The sequence below is a fragment of the Nannobrachium achirus genome, assembly GCF_963921795.1.
Source record: "Nannobrachium achirus genome assembly, chromosome: 8".
NCBI lineage: Eukaryota > Metazoa > Chordata > Actinopteri > Myctophiformes > Myctophidae > Nannobrachium > Nannobrachium achirus.
In genome coordinates this window covers 15,692,142-15,716,204 of record NC_137817.1, presented here as the reverse complement: position 1 = coordinate 15,716,204, position 24,063 = coordinate 15,692,142, and the positions used below count along the sequence as shown (strand labels likewise).

At 43.2% G+C, this 24,063-nt stretch overlaps 1 protein-coding gene across 1 annotated transcript in view; it reads right to left on the bottom strand.

Annotated features, from left to right (window-relative positions):
- cntn5 (contactin 5) overlaps window positions 1-24,063 on the bottom strand; it is a gene marked incomplete at its 3' end in the record, with an annotated part of 350,866 nt that overhangs the window by 222,075 nt on the left and 104,728 nt on the right. Inside the window, exon 3 of the mRNA XM_080731735.1 lies at window positions 2,142-2,342. Coding sequence (XP_080587861.1) covers window positions 2,142-2,342 — 201 coding nt within the window. The remainder of the gene's footprint in view (window positions 1-2,141; window positions 2,343-24,063) is intronic.

The following is a 24,063-nucleotide window of genomic DNA, read 5'->3' as shown; positions in this document are numbered from 1 at the left end:
TGCTATTTTTGGATAAAGTTCTCAGAATAAGGATGCTAGGGTTCAAGTGGTTATTATAAAAAAGGAGAAAAAAAAGTTTCTTTCACTCAAAGATTTGTAGGACCCCCTGTAGTAATTCTGAGGACCCCCTAGGGGTCGCGGACCCCTTGTTGAAGACCCATGCTGTAATTCATTGACGAGTTTGGGTTTCAATAAGCCAGTGGTTCTCAAAGTGGGGTTTGGGGACCCCCAGGGGTCCTTGAGGGGGTTATATTCAAAAGTAATTACCGTATTTGCCCGGATATAGGATGATATTTTATTTTAATAAACATACCCTCAAAATAGGGGGTCGTCCTATAATCGGGGATTAGACTTTTCACCTGAGAGATATGTTATGTATCTTTCAGGACCTTTTCCTGCTCTTGTCATAGCCCCCGCGAGCTCCTACAGTAATTATGCGCAGCAAATTTTTTACCGTGGCTCACTTCACCTCCCGTTTGGCAAAGTTGGATGACTTGACTCTCCAGTGACATTTTCCATTGTCACTCATTATACACCGCTACACTATTACGGTAAATGCATTGAACTTACCGGAGCGTGTGCGTGTGCGTTGGTGGAGTTTAATCCAAGTTTAATCCAAACAGCAACTGAAGCTAACGTTGCTGTTTACAGTGATCGGCTATCGCTCTCTTGTGTCTGGCGCACAGTGTAGAGAATGGAGCAAAGAAACACGGATGCGGCCGCTAAGCTTGATGGGAAATGTAATGTTTTTTTATTCCCCAGTGAGGCAAAAGACCTCAGTGAGTGCACTGTAGTCTATTGTGATACACATTATGAGGAGCCGATTTTCACAGTCTGAATTGTGAAGGTTTGACTTTGATCGTTAATGCAATACAATACAGCAGAATATTATCTCTGTATGAGCTTTTCTATAATAATTTTACTATAAAAAAACATTTTACTTTATAAATAACTTATAATATATATAATATATAATATTTTGTCTTCAACATATTTTTTTCCCAAAATGATAATTGAAAAATAGGGGTCGTCTTATAATCAGGGTTGTCCTATATTCGGGCCAATACGGCATTATATCAATGCATGTGCTGTAATACATTTCTTTAATATTTTTTTCCCCCAGAAAACTTTCCAAGATTTTCCAGAAACTTTCAAATTTCAACATATATTAATAATAGTGATTATTTTCACTATATTTGAAATAAGGCTTAAGTGATTAATTCAGAAAGTACTATTTGTAGTGGAGAGTCAAACGTACAGTATTTGCCTTTGAAATGTAGTGGAGTAAAGCTGTACATATCCAAAGTAACATTTAATCAAGTGAAGTAGGCTACGGACACTCAAAAAATGTACCCAAGAGCAGTACTCAAGTAAATGTACTTTGTTACTGTCCACCACTCTGACAACCAGGCACGTGCACACATAGACATCAAAGGGGGCTTGAGCCCCTGCCCTTTTATCAGTCTGTAAAAAGTGCCCTCTCCTGACCATGAATGCAGTTTTTACTGCGATAGAAGAAATGCAAATGCCCTCTTTCCATGCCATACATGAAGGCAGCATTCAAGAGAATTGCCTTGTCCAAACTCTCCTGAACTTGAATGCAGCATCTTATGTTGAAATAATTGCCCTCACTGTGTAGAAATCCATGTTGTTACGCCACATCTCCAGTATTGACTTGATTATGCTTCGTTCAGTGTGATGTCAAGCATTGAAAATAGCCGACCTCCAAGCTCACAACGCATCGCAGCGTGACGCGTTGTGAGCTTGGAGGTCTGCTATTTTCAATATTTTCACCAAAAGGCACTTTTAGGCTGGACTCACACACATGCGTGAAACATCTTCTCCGTATCGTCTGAGAATGGCCACTGGGGGCGCCGTACTAATGCATTGTCAATGGAAGGTTGTTTGGTTTTTTGTCGTTGCCGTGTCTCAAGCTCAACCACAGCCTGTCTTTTGGCCAAGAGACACGGCAACGACAAAACACCAAACAACCTTCCATTGACAATGCATTAGTACGGCGCCCCCAGTGGCCATTCTCAGACGATACGGAGAAGATGTTTCACGCAAATGTCTGTACGGCGCCTACCATTCTCTGCACGTCCCTGCTGACAACAACAACACGGGGAACATATTATTCTCACCCTCACTCCGGTAGTCCTCCTGGGAGCTGATCAGGCTCAGGGCTGACAGGTGGTGCGACGGCCAGTCGCGCGTCATCGAGCCCCCGCCGTGGTCTTGTCGGGCTCTGCTCCGCGAGCCCAGCGACGACGGCGAGACGCCCGACTTCATCCGCAGCACCGCCGCGTATGTCACCGGCCGCCCTGCTACACATTTGGCAAAGTCTGGAGAAAAAAAAAAAACATGGGACACAAAACGGTGTTCAGACGGTCACGTGCAGAATCACACTGTGAGGGGGGAAAAGAGACAGAAGGCATTGTTGTGCAAGTACACGCTTTATAAGAGGTAGATCAAGGTCACGTTCAAAATGAACTATACTGGTTCAATCGTTTAATTTTGTAGTGCACAGTCCGAAAAATTATTTATTCACGTTGATTTATTTCTTTTTTATGTTTAACTTACTTAACAGAAACAAATAAATTCACATTAAATTCTTCGGGTTGTTTATGGTCTATCACTGAGATTTTTCAATAGAACAGCCTCCATCCATCATCCATCCATCCAGTTTAATAATTTTAGGGGCAACATCGAACAAATTAAGCATCAAGGAGTCCAATGTGTGGTAAAATACTGCGGGCACATTAACACAAACATACCCATCCCCCTTACGCCCAATTTATGTGACCTGCAAGCTCACAACGCACTGTGGATGCGACTCGTTGTAGGCGTTGTAGGTCAGCTATTTTCGGCGTGCAACGCCACCATACGACAGATTATACGGTAAATGTACCCTTCCATCCGGGTCCCAACGACTCTCCCGTTCCATCTACAGGCTCTGCTTTGTATTCTCTATCTTTTTTGTCCTCTCTTGAGACCGTAGGGAAATTGAGAGGGGAGGGGAGGCAATAGAGGAACGCCGAGGTGGGTAATGCGTCTTGGCCGGCACGGGTGCCTCTGGTTATAGATCAGACGGTTCCATCAACACGCACAAAGCGACACAGCTGACCTCTTCCCAAATAGCTATCGAGTGAAAATGCGTGTGAAAATGTCTCATTCCCTCCTGAAGGATGGCTACCGTTTGACACAGTTAACAGCTGGTTGGTCAGATCTCTCAGTGGGCTGCATGCTGCGCACGCCCACTTATTACTTTTCTTTGATTTGGAAATCAAATTGGGAGTCAGAGGAGACGAGCTCTGGCGGTAATTAATCTGATGCCGGCAGTTTTCCCTCAGATGAGGGTCTTAACCTCCAGAGTATGTCTTATCTTTGATTATCTATTTCTCTATTGAACATGCTTCCTTTGATTTGATATTCTATTCCGCTCATTCTGCTCTACAGCGTCTCATTGTGATTTTATGCAACGGTCGTACTCATGATAACTGGTAACTACTAGTGCATGCAGGGGTGTCGCACCAAATTCTGGGCCCTGGGTACAAGGATTCACTGCGGGCCCCCCATGAATGTTCTTCATAGGGGGATGGGGTTTAACCCAATTAGACTGGGAACGCATTATTATTATGCATTATTGTGTGCTTGAACTATTGAACAATAGCATATGTACAAGCTCACAGTGCGGCACTGAGTGCAAGCTTGTAGATCTGCTATTTTTGAAAAATCTTGAAAATCTTTGTGAAAGTCTTTGAATATTTCAAATCCTTCTAAGGTGTTTCTATGTCAGTGGTGCTCAAACTTCTTCATGTGAAGGATGCCCAAAATGATATGTATTTGGCCACGGACCCCCATCTCAAAATATTTAGTACCAGGGAGCCCCCAGAAGGAAACTTTGAGTTACAAATGTTCGCTTATATTGAAAGATTTGCACACATTTTCACGACTTTTCAAAAATAGCAAATCTACAAGCAAGCATGTAGATCTGCCATTTTTCAATAGCTAAAGTATGCAATCAACAATTAAGGCCCCTCCACCTTGGGCCCTAGTAATTCAGTCCCACTTTTCTCTCCCTTGTGACGCCCCTGAGTGCGAGCAACGGATCGTCAAATCATCAAATAATCACTGTGCAGCCGTGGGTCGAAAACCTAACCACGCGAGTAGACTAATCATACGTACTCGGCAAACCAGTTTTCCAGGAACGGAGGAGAACGTTCACAATTCTGTGTTCTATGAAGGAGCTTGACAGCACATGCATTACTGTCACACAAATCCCAAATTGAGTGTGATGTGTAACTGTGACGGATCGGGAGAGGATGAGCTCCTTTTAATGTGAAAGAGCCCGCAGAGGAATGTGAGCTACAGACGAGAGTCTATCCCAACTGTAGCAAAAGAACTCCAACATGAGTGCGAGATATGCACCAGAAGAACCCCCCTCACAATTATTATATATAATGGGAGCGAACATGTTATGTTCAGTCAGCCACTTTCATCAGATTTAACCAGTAAGACTCCCTACACAAATTTTAGAAGGCAATGGTAGCCAATCAGGAGGGAATATGGGAAATGGGACAGATCCATGTTGATGACATGACTGTAGAGATGCTGTGTATCGCTTTGCTTGATTTTAGGGCAAAATCTGTAGAAGCAGTGTCCAAAAATGTGTTTGAAAAATCGCCCTGATGGTGGTGCTATATCGGACAGATCCATGTTGATGACATGAGTGGAGACATACTGTGTACCGATTTGCGTGATTTTAGGGGGAAATTTGTAGGAGCAGTGTCCAAAAATGTGTTTTGCAAGAATCGGCCTCATGGTGGCGCTAGAAGAGGGTCATGTGAGAAATGGGGGGTGGAGGTAGTGGTTTGGCAGCCAAGGAGTGTGTGCGCAAATTTTGGCATGGATCGAGGCAACGGTGGCGGATATATGAGAAGGGCAAAAGTGTGACGTGTGACTGACTGACTGACAAACAGCAGTAACTGCGACCTGATGGTCGCAACGATTTAATGGTGAATGCAATGGCATCGCATTCAGTTCTGCGGTGTGACTCGGCTCCTGTCATACAATAATACAGATTCATCTGCGGAAGCGTGTCACACAATCTGAGATCAGTAACCCGCTAAAAGCAGAGCCTGAGATACAGTTATTTTGTGAACATAACAAAGACCGATTCAAGGCCATGAGTTAAGATACCCAGGTATAAGATTGTTCAATCATACATAGGCTGGTGAGGAGGTCGAGGCCGGTGTGTGATCACCAACAAGCTGCAGGGACGGTGCTGCATGTGACCAATGCTGAGTATAATAGTATGAAGGGTGAACACTGTTCTGATGCTTAAAAAGACCAGCTAGAACAGGGGTCTTCAACGTTTCCAGGCCAAGGACCCCTTAGTTGAGAGAGAGATGAAGCAGGGACCCCCACAACATTTTCATAGATTCCATATAGTTTCATCGTTTGACAGCACAATCAGAGTATTTTGGATTCAAGTCAATTTGTGTTATCAGATATTTAACCATTTGAGCCGTCATTACCTAATACATTTGACCTTTTACTCTGTACTTAGTCGGCTCTTTTTTCCCCTCTACACCAAACCTCTTTGCTGAAAATAGCCGATCTACAAGCTCAGGCGTTGTGAGCTTTTTTTGGCTAAAGTTCTTATGGACGCTAGGGTTCAAGTGGTTATTATAAAAAATGAGAAAAAAAGGTTTCTATCACTCAAAGTTTTGGAGGACCCACTGTAGTAACTCTGAGGACCCCCTAGGGGTCCCAGACCCCCTGTTGAAGACCCATGAGCTAGAATGAACCATTAGTATTGAGGGCGTACTGCATGTAGCAGCTTGTTAGCGGATGTGAATGAAGGGAGACTGAGTGAGCTGAGCACGGAGAAGCGCCTGACTGCCGTGCCTGCCTGAACTATCGCGTTGCTCCATCTATGTTGAAAAGGAAAGCTGTGCTGTATAGATAGCGCTTTCAGAGCCATGTAAAAGACTGGCTGCAACACGTTCGACAAGAGCATAATCAGAGCCCTGGAAATGGAAAATAAGGCGGGGGAAGCTGGGTGTTTATTTCTCCGACATGATCGGAGCAGCAGAACTGAGGAATGATTATATGCCTTGGGGATGTGTCATCTGCAATAATAAATAAATAAAAAAGCATTGTCTGCGCAAGTGGGGAGATGACATTTACTTAATTTCTCTACCATGGGACGAGGCAGGAGAGGCAAATATGCTTCAAATGTGAGGTATTTCGAGGGAATGAAAATTGATAAGCAAACAAATCAGCACTTGGCTGAGAAGCCTCCGTCCTAAGCCTGCATGCTCTGTCGCAAAGAACGGCCGAGTATAGCAGACCTACAATGGTCGCAAACCGCACCAAGTTGTGAGCTTGTAGGTCTTTTAGTACAGAGGTTCCCAAACCTTTTTGTCTCAGGGCACCCCATAAATATTAATCCGAGGCACCCCTGCATTATAATTTTCACTCCCAGCACCTTATATTTATAGCATATCGTCATTGTCGGGTGGAAACCTTGTATGTCCAAAACTGTTCGTTTTGTATTTTTCATCTATAAAATGATCTAAACTAGTGAAAACACCAGATCTACAAGCACAAGTGCTTGTAGATCGGCTGTTTTCACTAGTTTTGTGCGACAGTCTTATATGATGAAGCAGGGCTTTGCTTTACCAAAAGACGTACACATTTGAAACTTGGAGATACGAGGTTTCTGCCCGACAGTGACGACATTTTAGTGATTATGTTGCGAGGAACATTTTCTTAGAACTGACTGAAAATAACTTTGTACTTCAAGTTTAAAATGATACTAAATGTTTTTTCAAGTGTCCAAATACATTCCAAATATTATCAAATGATCTCGCGGCACCCCTGGATGCCCCGTCACCCACTTTGAAAAACCCCTGTTTTAGTAGCTTGTTAGTCACGCTGGGAGGCAAATTTCAGCCGTAAAGTACGATGGACTGCATTGCATTCAATGGGAGCCAGGCGGACCAGCTTATGAACAAACACTATTTCTGACATATCAAGACCTCGTAATTCTTAATCAGCACATAACATTTGTAATCAGCACAGTGGCCCCGGCCTCAGAAAACCCTTCATATCAACCCTCACACCCAGATCACGCACGCATGTGCTTCAATCAGGGATGAATGTGACATTTATCTTCTGAATGGACCCCATTATTCCCCAAACATATTGGAGGAGCCACTTAATGAGAGTCTGATTTTTATCCAGTCTTAGAAAATAAAGGATGTCTCTCGTCCAGTGAATATGAGAGGGGGAGACGGGTGATTTCCAATTACCGGTAATCAAAATGATTTTTTTTTCTTTGTTACTGTATATTTTGGTGCCAATCTGTTTTTCTTTTTTCCTCAAGTAATTTTTTTTAAAAACAAGACTTCACAGAGACTTTACCGAGCCTTTATACTGTGGCATTGCTACTTTTACTTAGTTACTTACTAAATCCGAGTACTTCTTCCACCATTGACCGAAACCAACAATGCACCTTGAACTTGAAATGACCCAAACCAAAATGACTCTATTTGTGGAACTTGACATGTTAGGTAATACCTCCGTCAGACACCGTATACTGTGCGAGGCTCGCACTGCGAAGACCTTTAAAGTGTCACCTCAAATGTGGTGATTTCACAGTGTTTATGGTCCATTTCTGCACACATTCCTAAAACATTTCAGCGATAGAGAGGTGCTAACCGACAGTCTGAGGCGCCGCTGAAAGACATAAGGCTGTGAAGGATGTCCCCCCGTTCAGCAGGTGATTCCAAATATGACATTTTGAATGGTTTTACGGCCCGTCTTTGCAGTGAAGGATCATTGCACGAGGCTCTGAAACGTCGCCTCCTCAAACCCAGCTTTTATAAACCTACAGTATGCAGTGAAATAACTCTGGTTGACTGATTGGATATTCTATTGATGGGTTAATTACTTGAACCCCTCGCACGCCTATACGTTTAGCCAGAAATAGCAGAGACTAGCAGAGAAAAAAAAACAATCAGAGTACAGTTCTAAGTAACTCATTAACGTTTCACGTAATTCAAGAAAAAGTCTAGACGGTTTAAGTGGTTAAAGGTTACAGGCAGTACGTAAAAAATAGGCCAAAGACTTGTTTCCATTGTTGTTCATGAGTATACTGTGCATACAGTAGAGAACGGGTTAATTTGGTTTTTGGACACTCTGAAAAATGTAATTAATGTTCTGGATTTTACTGTGTTCCTTTTCTTCCAGTTTAATCAACGGGTCTTTTCTTTACGACTATTGATTTGCTCGCACAATGTGTACACAGGAAAATAATGGTTCTAGCCTGGCTTGGCCAGACTATACTAATGCAGCTAGCTACTGTAACTAACTGCAGTATGGTATATAGTGTATATACATCCCCACCTTGTTTTAACATGGATGGATTGTTTAGCTGTGCTAGGCTAAAAAGGCTATGGTTCCATGAACATCCATCACCTAAGTACTAAAGAGAACCATTTTAGTTAGTGAATGGATCTACATGTTTCTCATGTGGTTCTAAATAAAATGTTGTAAATTCTATGACTGTATCTCACAGAACTTCTCTCACAAAGTAACTAAGTACATTTACTTAAGTACTGTACTTAAGTACAATTTTGGGGAATTTGTACTTTACTTGAGTATTTCCAATTTCCAATACTTTTACTTCTACTTCACTACATCTCGGATCCAAATCCAAATATTGTACTTTTACTCCACTACATTTATTAGAAAACGTTAGTTACTAGTTACTGTGTAGATTGATTATTATTACTAAACACACATTACTTCATCCCTATATACATTTGGCCATTTGAAATTAGCCGATCTACAAGCTCACATTGCGTCGCGATGCAACACATTGTGAGCTTGTAGATCTGCTATTTTCAAAAGACCTTGAAACGGGACATTCTGCATGATGAGTATATGAATATGTGAGTACTTTTTCCACCACTGTCTGTATCTGTACCTTAGCTGCTGTGCCGCCTCGGGCGCCTGAATCTCCCCCTGCAGGATCAATAAAGGTCAATCCATCTATCAGTTCCAGTATGCATATTTATTAGGGGTGTAACAATATAGTAACTGAATCGAAAAATCGATTTTAATTTGAAATGATCTACTATATCGTTTGCAAAAGCAAAATATCGTACCGTTTTGGCTTTGTATCGTATCGTATCGTTTTAAAATGCGATACTCGATATTGAATCGTTTTGCAATGCAAATAATTGATTGTATGGAAACTAAGTATTTGTGCCTTGTATTTGGCAATTTTAACAGGGAAAATTAAAAAGAAGGGTCTAATTACCTTTCCATTCCATATAGTTACTCTTGGTTTATCAATAAATGTGTGTAATCTCTGTGTTCATGTCAAGGTGCGTATGTCCATATGTGTTGAAATATAATGTATTTGCTAGATAATCACAGCGTTTACTTCCATAATAATATATTTTTTAGACGTTTTACACAGATTTCATTTCTTTGCTAATTAGTTACTATATCGATTTTAAATCATTATCAATATCGTCCATGTATCGTATCGTTAACCATGTATCATGATGCGTATTGTAGAGCTGTTAAAATGTATTGTTACACCCCTAATATTTATCTTTATATGTGTGTGTTTTTGCTGGTTGAGCCCCATGCTGGGCTGCATGTCCGGGCTCTTGTGTGATGTTGTCTGGGTAGGTGACCCCTGTGGTCTTTACCTGCTTCCCTGTCATCTGCTCATGGATGTTTCTACAGTACCTTGTTTTGCATGCAGGTTGATGTCGTCTGCCCTCCCCCCGTGAAACATCCTTGTGTGCTGTGCCTGTACACTATTTTGTAGTTGTTTCGGGACTAAATAATGTATGAATATGTAGATTACGATTGTGGGGAAGTATGTACATGTATACGTACGATAGTAGCCTACAAAGTGGCCAAATATATTATTATTGTTATTACTATTATTACACCAAAACCTATTAGCAAGATTCAATTTGTCCCTCAATGATGCAAATACGCTGTCATCAAATTGTACAGTAGGCTATACTGTAAGTACGGCTTATTGTTAAGCAGACAAACACAATGAATAATTGATCAGTTTCTGATCCAATAACATAACATGTGGATGTTGAATGGCTTTAATTTCTGCTTGTGGATTTTGTGTCATACATTCTGAAAGCTATTGTCGATCTATTGTATAATTCCTAACAAAGGGGCATGTAGACTACACACAGAGGCGAACAACAAGCTATATACCGTCAATACCTTCTAGAATGTAACACCTTCATCCTCGTGTCACACCTATGTGTTAACACTTGCGCGTCTAAGCATTCTGACTGTTCCCGTCCTGTCAAGAGCATGACAGAAAAGGTTGGCTTCTTTGAGGAGAGTAACATTTGAAGTTGAGACGGGGGGCTAATTCCTGACAAATACGGCTTATCAGAAAAAGAGAGAGAGAGAGCCCTTTTGTCTGTTTGACTGCTGCTGCTGACAAGCGCCTGTCACCTTCATCTGATAAAAAGAAGCGACCCCTCGCAGCTCTGGGATCCCTTTCATTTGGCGGCTACAAGAACAGGAAGCGCTCATTCGCGTACAGGAGGGAGAGCTGTGAAGTGAAGGCGTGGAGCGATCATTACTTCTGAGCGCCGCTCCTGTGATAAGATCGCAAAGGCAGACACCGGTCGTTTTGTACCCGGGCGAAGAACACAGTGTGAGGAATGTTGTTTTCTTTGTGTCCGCTTCATTCTCTCCTTTTCACCAGGACTTGGACACTTGTAAAGATGGATTATTATACACTTTACAAAGATGCATTGGTGCTGTCCTTCACCTAATAGACTAATTGATAATAACACATTAGGTCTGAGAGTGTTTTTAGTCTATTAGAACTAAATTAATTACTTTTATACCTACAGGTGTTAAGTGTATTCCCTTAGTACATTATCTATTATAATATACTGACTACTGTATATGCACACACAGACATATCGTCGTTGTCGGGTGAAAACCTTGTATGTCCAAAACCGTTCGTTTTGCATTTTTCATTTTAAAATTAGTGAAAACAGCCGATCTACAAGCACACAACACCTTGCACCGCGAGGCGTTGTGTGCTTGTAGATCTGCTGTTTTCACTACGTTTGTGCGACAGCCTTGAATGATGAAAAAGGGCTTTACTTTGCGAGAGAACATACACATTTGAAAATTGGAGATGCGAGGTTTCCACCCGACAACGACAATATATACTGTAAATATTGTTACTGTCGTGTGGAAACTTTGTATGTCCAAAAAATATTCCCTTTTCATATTCTTTTTAAAACATTTTAAAGTAGTGAAAATCGCCAACCTACCCACAACATGTTGTGAGCTTGTAGATCTGCCATTTTCACTACTTTTGTGCCAAACTCTTGTACCGTTAGTTGTTCCCTATTGAGTTTGGCACATTTCCTGGGGCAAGCTGCCCAGATCACACATGTCACACGTGTCTTCTTATTTCTTTCACTCTCAAAAAGTGCCTGCATGCAATGTAGTGCATTTGAAACTACATTGCAGTGCACATCATGGGGTGATCACTGCTTGCCTCCTGTGAATTGTTTTATTTTTTATTTTTGTTTATTTTCTGTTTATTTCGTTGCTGTGTGAGGTCAGCAGACACAGTGACGTGAGTGAGACGAAAAAACCTGGGTGAAATGTGCCAATCTCAACAGGAAACAACGGTATGATCATTAATTTACAAAGAAAAACATAAAAAGTGGATACACGGATACACGAGGTTTCTGCCGGCAACCGCAATCCACATTCATGTCAGTACATGTTACCCAGGCCATTATTGTATAAAGAGCACCGGTTCTCAATTAACTCACACCTTGTTGAACGAAGATAAAATATGGATGTGAATCAAATGGCACAACAACATTACAACAACAGCTTATCATTTATTTACAGCAGGAACTGACAGCGTTTTGAGAGTCACATTGATACAGCGTATGAGACGACTAAATATGGAATAAATAAGCTTCAACGATAAGGCAGTGAGGCTGAACAACATACCGCAGATAAGCAGAGTGTAGTGTGTGTGTGTGTGTGTGTGTGTGTGTGTGTGTGTGTGTGTGTGTGTGTGTGTGTGTGAGTGAGTGTGGGTGTGCATGTGTGTGTACACGTACACGCGTGTATTGCTATACTTGTGAGGGCCGAATAATGTCCTCGCAAGAAGGCCTGTCACAATTATTTCTTTTTTTTATTTAAATTTTTATCCCACAATTTTGTAACCCATTTTTTCACCCAGTGCCAATTGCCTATGTAAACCTGGGCTCTGCTCTCCCTCTGCCAACCTGGGGAGGCAACGGACTGACCTCATGCTTCCTTCTATGCATGAGGAGTCCAAGTTGCTTCTTTTCACCTGACAGTGGAGATTTCCCTGGTTTGGACGTAGCGTGTGGAAGGAACACGTTATTCCAACCAGTTCCTTTCCCCTCCATCAGGCGCCCCGGCTGGCCAGGGGGAGGCATTATTGAGACCAGGATTACGTGCATGTTTTTGTGAGGGTATCAACCCTAGGAGACACGGGGAGAACATGCAAACTCCACACAGAAAGGCCCTATCGCCTGTCACAATTATTTCATAATTGTCTAATCGTGATTATTTGACATAATCGTCATAATCATTTCCATGTTGAAAAATGTTCACATATTTTCAAATAGTGGAAATATCCGATATACAAGCTCACAACGTGTTGACATATCGCTATGTCAACACGTTGTGTTGACACACAAAGCGATACTGTGTACCGCTTTGTGTGATTTTAGGGAAAAATCTGTAGGAGCAGTGTCCAAAAATGTGTTTCGCAAAAATCGGCCTGATGGTGGCGCTAGATGGGACAGATGCCATGTTGATGACATGACTGTAGAGATACTGTGTACCGCTTTGCGTGACTTTTGGGCATAATCTGTAGGAGCTGTGTCCAAAAATGTGTTTTGCAAGAATCTGCCTCATGGTGGTGCTAGAAGAAGTATTGTGTGTGCAAAGTTTGGCATGGATCGGAGCAACGGTGGCGGAGATATGAGTAGGGGAAAAGTGTGACGTGACTGACAGACAGTCAGACAGACAGACTGACTGACAGCCGGTGGAGCTTTTCATAGTAACTTGCGACCTGTCGGTCGCAACACGATCTGTAGAGGGTGCAGTGGAGTAACCTTTTTTTCCCCTTCTGGTTAAATATTGTATATATATGGCCAAAAAGTGTATTCTAGAACAAGTGTTCCCACTACTGAAAGTAGGCTTTCAACATCTCAAAACCGTCTTTCTTTTGGTGAGTATAGCGAAAGCGTATTTTTTTATTCTTACTACAGATAGGGGGCTGAGAAGCCGCGATGTCAACATCGGTGACATAGCGTTAAGGAGAACTCATGCATGCCTACATGTATACTTAGGTGTCGAGTCGCACAGCCAGAATAGAGGACAATTTGCAAGCTCACTGGCTGTCACAGCACAGGCTGTTTTTTCAGCTTTAGGGTATACCTGTAATGGTAAAATATTGATGTCCTCACAAAGATAGTGATTCAAATGTGTGTGTGTGTGTGTGTGTGTGTGTGTGTGTGTGTGTGTGTGTGTGTGTGTGTGTGTGTGTGTGTGTGTGTGTGTGTGTGTGTGTGTGTGTGCGTGCGTGCGTGTGCGTGTGCGCGTGTGCGTGCGTGCGTGCGTGCGTGTGCGTGTGATAAATAAATAATGGCTGGGGAGAATGGTCTAAATGTCAGCTGGTTGCGGTGTTGAGCTCCATATCACAGAAGACAACTTATGAATCTCAGGCTCATCTCCAGCGCCCCGGCGCTGCGGTGTGCAAAATTAATTAGAATAACATAAGTAGGTGAGACGCTGGCACGGTGGGCCTCACAAGTACACGGACATGATTAGCCATAGCCTGTAAGATTAATGGAGACCTTCACAGGGAGATTATATTGACTGAAGCTGATTATGCTTGAGACCATTTATTCAGTGGAATATCATTACGGATTGAGGAATCCATAGATCATATGCGGCCGCACCTCTCCTCTGATCGGACTCGACTTGGTAACTAAACCCAGACTTGGGCCTGATCCTCAGTGCGTTGCTCGCTCAACATTGTGAGAGGCGCAGCGAAACATCCAGGGAATAATAGGAGGGTGGTGAGAATGGTGTTAAGTCCCAGCAGGACTGTCTAGCTGGGATGATCTTGTCCTTTGTTTTAGCTCTATCGTATTCAGGGACGTACTGGGCCCCTGATTCAGCCCGGGAAAAAGAGTTGGAGAGGCCCTCATTGCACGCTATAGAGAGAGATCTCGCTCTATAGCGCTGCTGCTACTCAAAGATCTGTGACAAGCCAGTGGGCCAATTACATGAGTTATATTTTGTCGTTGTCGGGTGGAATCCTTGTATGTCCAAAACCGTTTGTTTTGTATTTATCATTTTAAAAATGATTTAAACTAGTGAAAACAGCCGATCTACAAGCACACAACGCCTCGCGCCGCAAGGCGTTGTGTGCTTGTAGAACATCCAGGGAATAATGGGAGGGTGGTGAGAATGGTGTTAAGTCCCAGCAGGACTGATTTTGCTCTATCGTATTCTAACATGGATCCAGCAGTCTCTATGCCAGGGAGGGATAGGCAGCCTTAGGCACGGGTGTCAACTTTGGCACAGGGGAAGGTGATCAATGGCACTGGGCATAAGTGTGAGAGTTATTTTTTTTTCTTCTTTTAAAATAAAACATTTAGTCAGTTAAATTAAGTCCCCATCACATCAATATACAAATTGCCTCCTGCAAATAATTCTACTTTCATTCAAATTTCTAACTCTGACTGGGGAGGGATTCTAAGAGATGGGTGGGTTATTGCTTTGAGTCTAATGATTATCACATCCTGAAAATAGCCTCCCAAAAAAATATATATATATTTTTTTGCGACTATTTAAAAACAAAAACATTTTCAATGAACTGTTGCACTTACAATGGCAATAACCGTGTTCCCTTACATCATGTTCTGTATGTTTTCAGTACCAAAGCAAACATAACGGGTTTTCATGGTACGGAGGCACCCAACAGCTAAGCCCCAATCCACAGCATTGTATGCATGGCGTCAGCCTTATGTCCCAAGTGCACTCCTGTGTGTGTGTGTGTGTGTGTGTGTGTGTGTGTGTGTGTGTGTGTGTGTGTGTGTGTGTGTGTGTGTGTGTGTGTGTGTGTGTGTGTGTGTGTGTGTGTGTGTGTGTGTGTGCGCGCGCTGCGCGCGCGTGCATGCGTGCATCTCTGTGTGCGTAGAGCTGCGTAGCCTGCCCGCGTATCTGTGTACGTGTGTGGGTGCGTGCGTGTCTGTGTGTGCGTGGAATGATTGCCACGGCCCGGGCGGCGAGCTAATTTTCATTTTCCTATACTCAAGTGGTGAGCACCGCAGTGGAGGTGGGTGGGGGGGAGTGTGTTCAATTAAGCCGGTGTTTGCGTGTCAGTTGGAGCGTGATAATCAGAGCTGATGAGGAGCCTGCAAATTGCTCCCAAACTGTGCAGCGTTTTTTGGGCTTTACATACGTAATGTCACAGCTGTGCCTGCTGATATATGTTTCGCACGCCCATGTCTATGTTTTTCCCCCGGATCCCTGGTTCATTGTAGCGAGGAGGCAATTGGCAAGAATGGATTTTACAGCTGCAAGCCACTCTGTCTAGACGATAAGTTTAAGCGAAACTCCATAATGCATTTTTTTCCCTCCCCTTGTTTTTCTTACATCTATCTCGCGAGGTATTTATTCAACGCATGATTCTCCCCCCTGCGCACCGCATGCAAATACCCCGTTCAATTCCCCAAAGACACTTGCATAAGAAACCATATTTCTAGTGGCTGACTCCTTTGCCCTTGGTGAAAATGACTTCATGCATCACTTATACAGGACTCCACATCTACATTCCCCGCAACCCACTTTTAATATTGGAATAGTGCGTAGCTTAGCCGGGGCACAGCGGTATTACCATACCACACTTAACACTCCGAGCAGACCCTCTGGTTCAGTCAGAGGGTGGACAGGCCTGGGACATGGTGTCAGACCAGCCCACTTTCATACAGTGCCGTACAGGAGAAACATCATAATTGTGCTGCCCTCTCTTTACCCTGCCCTTAACTCTCAAAGACCTAGAACGTGCCCGAGTAGCGTTAGATCTTAACCACTTTAACCATTATTTTATGCTTTAACTGTTGAAAAATAGCAGATATACAAGCTCACAGCGCGGCACCGAGTGCCGCGCTGCGAGCTTGTAGATCTGCTATTTTTGAAAAATCGTGAAAAAGTGTGCAAGTCTTTGAATATCTTTGACCCGATCTCTGATCCTCCAAATCAGTGGTTCTCAAACTTTTTCAGGTCAAGGACCACCAAAATTACATTTATTTGGCCCCAGGGACCCCCCAGGAGAAGAGGTCTGAGTTATAAAAGTTTGCTTTGAAAAATATATATTGAAAAATGTGCACACATTTTCAATATTTTTTCAAAAATAGCAGATATACAAGCTCACAGCGCGGCTGTGAGCTTGTATATCTGCTATTTTTCAACAGTTAAAGCATTAAATAGGCCTAATTCTAGGCCTTAAATGGGTTAAAATATGTGTGGAGTAGACCAATACAGGACGGATGAGTGGAGGAGACAGTATGGACACAGGCTGACCTCAGAGGGAATCATCCTCCGGACCGAACACAACACCAACGAATTTCAAAAAATAAAATACATGAATAAATAAACCAGTAAGACTCCCTAATCGGGAGATAAGCGACCGTAGGTCACTTATCTCCACAAATAGGGCAAAAATGTGTTTTGCCAAGTTCCGTTGCAATGAAGAGGAGATAAAAATGGCAGTGACTCAGTAAGCCTGCCACTCTCAAGGTCCACCTTGGCTTTATCCTGTGGCATTCAGGTCATGTTTCATCATATTGACATATTATAGGTATCAGGGTGCGTATGTCCCATCGTAACTCCTGTATTGGAATACATATCACATTGTGACAATCACATCGTAACTCCTGTATCGGGATATGTATTGCAACGTTACTCCTGCATTGGGATACACACTGTACCACATGGTGACAACTGTATTGAGATACATATGACATGTTGACTATTGCATTGTGGCTCCTGTATCAGAATACGTTGTATTGTAACTCCTGTATAGTGATACGTAACTAATGGCATCGCAACTCCTGTATTAGGATACGTTTCATATCATAACTCCTACAGTACATCGGGATACACATACAGGATCATACTCAGGGTGCGTTCGGAAATGCGCACTCAACGCATTAGTGTGCCATGTTGGTGCACTCAGTGTGGTGTCGTTCGGAAATCCAGTGCGCTGCGCACCGGGTGTGCTGAGTGCACGCACTGAACGACTCTACTCAGAAGATGAGATTTGGCGGTGTGGTGCGTCAGTGCGGTGTTTTGATTGGTTGGTTTTCATGGCCATGTCTCGAGCGCTTCTCAGCTTTGAACAAAGGAGGAAATGATCACAAAATGCACCATTTGCGGCTTGATAGGTCCTTTTGGGGTTCATTGTTACACACGCATCAACGTGTAAACTAACAGCAGGAAGGCCAATGTTATGAATTAAATTACCTTTCAATAGCAACGTTACGTTAGCAACTGCTGCTTTTCAGGAAGTTTTCCTTGATTCAGAGTTCAGAGTGAAAAAGCACACAGCTGCCCCGGCCTTAACTGGTCGTTCGTAAATAAGCCACACTGAGTGCACTCTACAACGTCACCGCCCACTGCACTCACTACACTGAGAGCACACCCGGTGTGCATTTCCGAACGCACCCCATGAGTTACCTGCTAATACTGTACTCAGCCAAGCTCACAATAGACCATGCACCACATCTTTTAGCTTTGAACAGATGCATGTGGAGGGCAGAGATGGATTTAGCTCCTGTTACTGTTTAACGCCCATTCAGTGGAAAGCTGAAAGCATGCGTCTTATTTTAAAGAACTAAGCTTCAAGCTGTGTTCATGTAATACATAGTTACAATAGCTCCGCAATGAAAAGACTTAACCGTAGGTGGGGAGCATTGACTCTACCTTCTGTCGTTATGTGATGACTAGTGCTGGGCCAGTTTTTAGATCTGCCTGTCTTTGAAGTTATTGAAGACAAAGATTGAAGATTAATTACTGACTAATTGGAGATTAAAGTGATTAAAGAGGAATTAAAGTGAACTTAATACAACAGAAACACAAAACAAATGCAGCTTTTTTTTCACGTAACAACGGTTGAAAAAGAAACTGTGTGCCATGAGATGTATGAGCTGAACTACAGTTGCTACTAAATGACTGCTGGGGCCCAGCTTGAAGTGTCGCTCTCTTTTACTAAAAAGCACAAGTTCTACTGGGAGCTCTAGGCGAGGAAAACACGATCGGCTCTCGGCGCTGTCTGGCACACAGAACAGAGCACCGTCTCCATTGTGATTAAACGGCTCACAAAAACAAAACTAAAAGGAACAGTGCTCAAAAGAGAGAGAGAGAAAGAGAGAGGGGTTACCAGAGGACGCACAGTCAAACTTAACACTAAAGGGATTACAGTTTTCAAAAGGAAAAGAATCTTAGCAGGGCATCGCTGGGCCTAAAATAGAGCCCTATAGGAGGAGAGCAGATGGGTGTGCGCTTGTAGATCTGCTATTTTTGGCCATCGTACGCTTTTTGTTTAAACCATTGCTTTGGAGTCCCATCAATTCTCATCCTATAGAGCTCTATCTTAGGGCCTTAATCCCCCTTTGCGTTGTGAGCTGCTATTTTCAGCAGGCACAAACACCAGAGCATAAATTTGGGTTAAAGGCTGCATGATGCAACAGAATTAACTGACTGATAAAATTGTTGAAGTTCATGGTTAACGCAAGAAAAACACTCAAGCAGGAAAATCCATTAATTCATGAATTACAGTAGCCTATAATCCTACTTGTTTTTTTTAAGGGAAGCTGGACCCCGGGGGAGTGCAAACAAATATTTGCAAAGGCATCGGAAATATTGTGCTTCTCCATGGGAACGGATTACTCAGCACAGTCATTAAAAAGCAAAAAGCCAGCACTTGACTTCCAGTTGGCTTTGACATTTAATTTGGACCTTGGGGTTATTGACAGTAGGGCTATTACATTGTTAATGAGAGCCTGATGACAGAGAGGGGAGCTCCGTCGGGAGAAGTGTTGAAACAGTCGATGTCAGTAAAAAACAATGTTGCACGGCCATGTGTTTTACCTGGATTACATTCCCCCACCAAAGGTTCTCAACCTGTGGGCCATGGGTCCACTGGAGGGCTGTGAGTGTACTGCAAGAGGGCCTCTCAAATTAATTGGTAAAACACTACAATTTTAATGATAAGATAACATTAATAATAGATTTTAAAAATGTATAATATGGTAGCATATTCATTTCTTTAAAATCTTGAGTTGTCATTATGATACCGAGATAGGAATACTGCGCTACTGCTATTGATCCAAGCCGGAACACAATCCATTGATTAATCATTAAAATAAACATGCACGCTGGCTGGCGGCGTGTTCCTCCTCCGCGTCATCAGCGCCCACACCCTAGGTGGGGTTGGCGATAGGGCCTTTCTGTGTGGAGTTTGCATGTTCTCCCCGTGTCTCCTAGGGTTGATACCCTCACAAAAACATGCACGTAATCCTGGTCTCAATAATGCCTCCCCCTGGCCAGCCGGGGCGCCTGATGGAGGGGAAAGGAACTGGTTGGAATAACGTGTTCCTTCCACACGCTACGTCCAAACCAGGGAAATCTCCACTGTCAGGTGAAAAGAAGCAACTTGGACTCCTCATGCATAGAAGGAAGCATGAGGTCAGTCCGTTGTCTCCCCAGGCGCGGCAGAGGGAGAGCAGAGCCCAGGATTACATAGGCAATTAGCAGGTGAAAAAATGGGTTACAAAATTGTGGGATAAAAATTATTAAAAAAAATAATAATAATAAACATGCACTGAGAACATTGGTGGAAAAGGTACTCACCTTTATTACTCAAGTAAAAGTATCAATACTGCAATATAGAATACTTTGTTACAAGTAAATTCTGGACCCACCGGGCGCCCGCTGGCCTATGGTGCAGGCGCATACCACATAGGCATTGCCACATGGGTACTGATGCCTGACGGCGTCGCTGGTTCGATTCCCGATCCAGACGACCTTTGTCACTCCCCGTCTCTCCCCCCATTTCATGTCTGTCATATCGAATAAAGGCATAAAAGCCCCAAATCAAATCTTTAAAAAAAAAAAAGTCTGGACCCACGGATAAGTCAGAGCTTGGTTGAGAATTTCAAGTGGACCCAGATCCGGACAAAGAGTTAGGGTTGGGGGTTGTGTCTGGAATGATACCAACAACCTCTTACTACAAAAGATCCAATCATAGCCCTCAGGGCACTGCCGCAGTACGTTCCACCATTATACAGCCAAAATCCAGAGTTTCAGTAGAAAATCGACGCTTAACTCACACATTTTTTTTTTAGACTCTGGATTTTACCGTGTGTCTGCAAAAGTTAGAGCTCAAGCTCGGCGCGTCAAGTACAAAACGGATTTGAAATGATTTTTCAAAAGCCTGCATTTCATTCCATCAAGGTCACCCTGCGCTCGGAGCAGGTCTCGTTCAGTGTGCTCCGGGGGAAGGTTTATGGCTTCGCATAACCCATTTAGGGCTAGAATTATTGAATGCTTTAACCAGTGAAAAATAGCAGATATACAAGCTCACAGCGCGGCACCGAGTGCCGCGCTGCAAGCTTGTAGATCTGCTATTTTTGAAAAAAGTTGTGAAAATGTGTGCAAATCTTTGAATATACAGTATGTATTTTCAAACCGAACGTTTGTAACTCAAATTTTGCTTCGGGGGGGGGGGGGGGGGAGGGGTCCCTGGAACTAAATATTTTGAGATGGGGGGTCAGTGGCATACATATGATTTTGGGGGTCCTTCACATGAAAAGGTTTGAGAACCACTGACATAGTAGTCTCTCAAGAACAGACTGAGCTCCATTTAAGTGAAAAGGACCTTTTCTTTGACGATGGTTGGCCAGATTGCTGACATAAAAACATGGGTTTTTCAAAAAAATCTTAGAAGGATTCAAAAGACACTTATAGAATCGGGTCAATATTCTAATTTTCACGATTTTTTTCAAAAATAGCAGATCTACAAGCTCGCAGCGCGGCACTGTGAGCTTGTATATCTGCTATTTTTCAATAGTTAAAGCATAAAATAATGATACACAATAATGTGTACCCGTTTTGAATGGGATAAATGCAGGTTTGATTGAAAGGTTTCTCTCTGTGTGACAGATAAGGCAACTCGCCCGGTCTGTTTCCTCATCTAGCACAATCTGTACCTGTGGGGGCGGCGGAGACAAGGATTTGATCTAGAAGTGCATAATTAAACTGTCCCTTTATACCCGCGATTCTTAAGGGCGTTTCAGACGGCAAGCGGACTGACACGCATAGTAATTCATGCTCAACGAGAGAGAGAGGCGAGCTGGCGGGCATATGGAAGGCGCGGGCAATCATGACAGGCGGAGTGACAAGCGGGAAAACTCCTGCGAAACTTTCGCGCTTGTGCTCGTTTCAAATGTGCTATTTATATACTGTCTGAAGCACATTTACAACAATCCAAATTGACCAAAGTGCAGTACGTACATGGAATGCATCAACAGAACAGACCTGTGCAACAACATAGTCACAGGACAAAAAAAAACTTATGAAACAGGATAAAAGGCAAAGATTCAAACAACATTTGAAGGCTAGAGAAAATAAACGAGTCTTGAGAACCCATTAAAACCCCCAATAGTCAGAGCACTTCTAATGGGAAGTGGTAGGCTGTTCCAGAGTGTGGGGGCAGCAGCTGAGGTGTAGATCACCTGAAGTTTACTCACGGAACATTTGTCTCTCTGTGTGTTCATGATGGGTACAGTGCGACCCCACGGATCCAGGCGTTGTCGCTACCCCTCTGTAAAGCATTTTCAACTTTTTGGACTCCCAGTTTGATATACCGTAATTGCTGGACTATAAGCCGCACCTCACCAGCTAAATTTAGAACAAAATACTAATGTTTACATATATAAGCCACACCGGACTATAAGCCGCAGGTGTCCTTCCTGCTTCCCGCTAGAGCGCCCCTGGTGGCCGTTAGCTGTAAAAATCTATACATGAATCCTTGTCGAAGACCATTGTAAAACTAACTAACTGGCCGTTTGCTGTAAAAATCTTTATATAAGCCGCAACGTTGTATAAGCCGCAGGGTTCAAAACATGGGAAAAAAGCTGCGGCTTATAGTCCGGCAATTACGGGTACATTAGCCAAAAAATTACATTTTTATACAATATTTATCTCTCGGAGCCCAATCTACACTGTAAAATGTTGATTTAACTCTGAGAGTGCCTGTGCACATTTGCACACTCAAGAGTTTCAGCCCCATAAGGGCACATTTGGCTCCTAGCTATCAATAATTTGGTACACCCTGAACAGGCTCCCTGGTAAAAAGAGATCCTGTATCTCATTTGGACTTCACCTGTATAAAGAAAGGTCAATAAATAATACTGGTGGCACTGGTTGGGAATCTGCCATGCTGCTCTAATAGGCTGGCCTCAGACAAGACATCCAGTGGTGTCTCCTGTCATCTCCATACTCCATACATCTGGCTATATAGCTCACCAGTAGGCGACTTTTCCGCCCCTGCATCTTAATTTCATACGTACATGCAGGTACAGCAGGTGTGGGAACCCTGGTGATCGACGCCCGTGTGACTCCCCACAGCACAAACAGTCAGTCAGGCTGCCTCATTACATTAGCTTTGGCTGCAGCTCAACTCTTGATTTCCAAAAGGAAATAAAAGCGGGCATTCTTTGCATGACCCTTGCCGTGACGAGTGCCACGGTAACGCTCCTCAAGCTTCAGCAATGTGACAAAGACGCGCTCGCTCTCTGCCACTTTTGTGCCGCATAAACACTCCTTCTGTGCCGCAATAAACCGCCGCATTTTGCTAATTGACAGTGAGTGATGAGGCGGGTCAGACCGGCGCTTCTCAACTGGGACGCAAAGGATCCCAAAATATTTAACTGCAAAATAGCCAAATGAAGTTGTTCTGCGTCCAAACTTCTCAAGGCCCCACTACTTGACAATTTGACAAAGCGCTATCATTGGACTGTGGCCTGTATATCGTCGCTGTCGGGTGGAAACCTTGGATGTCCAAAACTGCTACTTTTAGGAAATGTGTCCCAATTAATCCAATGTAGTTTATTATTTAGTCTCTCGCCAATAGAAAAAGAAGGGGGGAAAAAACACTTAACCACTTTAACTGCCACTTTTTCCTGACACTGTTCTACAACAAAGTAGGGCATTCATTTATGAAAGAGAGTTTAAATATGGAGTTAAGAGGTTTCTGCCCGACAACAACGATATTTGAGGGGACGCAGGGCTGCCTGTTGGTTTAACAGCTCTATGCATACAGCATAGCTCCCTCATTATACTATATGCCAATACGAGGGACTTCTATTCCCAGCAGCTGTGGCTGCTGGGAATGAATTGAAAGCCATAACCAGGGGCGTCACACCAAATTCTGGGCCCTGGGTACAAGGATTCACTGCGGGCCCCCCATGAATGTTAACTATTGAAAAATAGCAGATATACAAGCTCACAGCGCGGCACCGAGTGCCGCGCTGCGAGCTTGTAGATCTGCTATTTTTTTTTTTATCGTGAAAATGTGTGCAAGAAACCTATGTCAAGGACCCCCAAGATGATATGTATTTGGCCACGGACCCCGATCTCAAAATATTTAGTTCCAGGGACCCCCAGAAGCACATTTGAGTAAAAAATGTGTTTGAGAAAACATTTGAGTTAGAAATGTTCGCTTAAAAAATACATATATTCAAAGATTTTCACACATTTTCACAACTTTTCAAAAATAGCAGATCTACAAGCTCGCAGCGCGGCACTCGGTGCCGCGCTGTGAGCTTGTATATCTGCAATTTTTCAATAGATAAAGTTATTAGGGCCCCTCCACCTTGGGCCCACTCAGTCCCACTTTCCTAC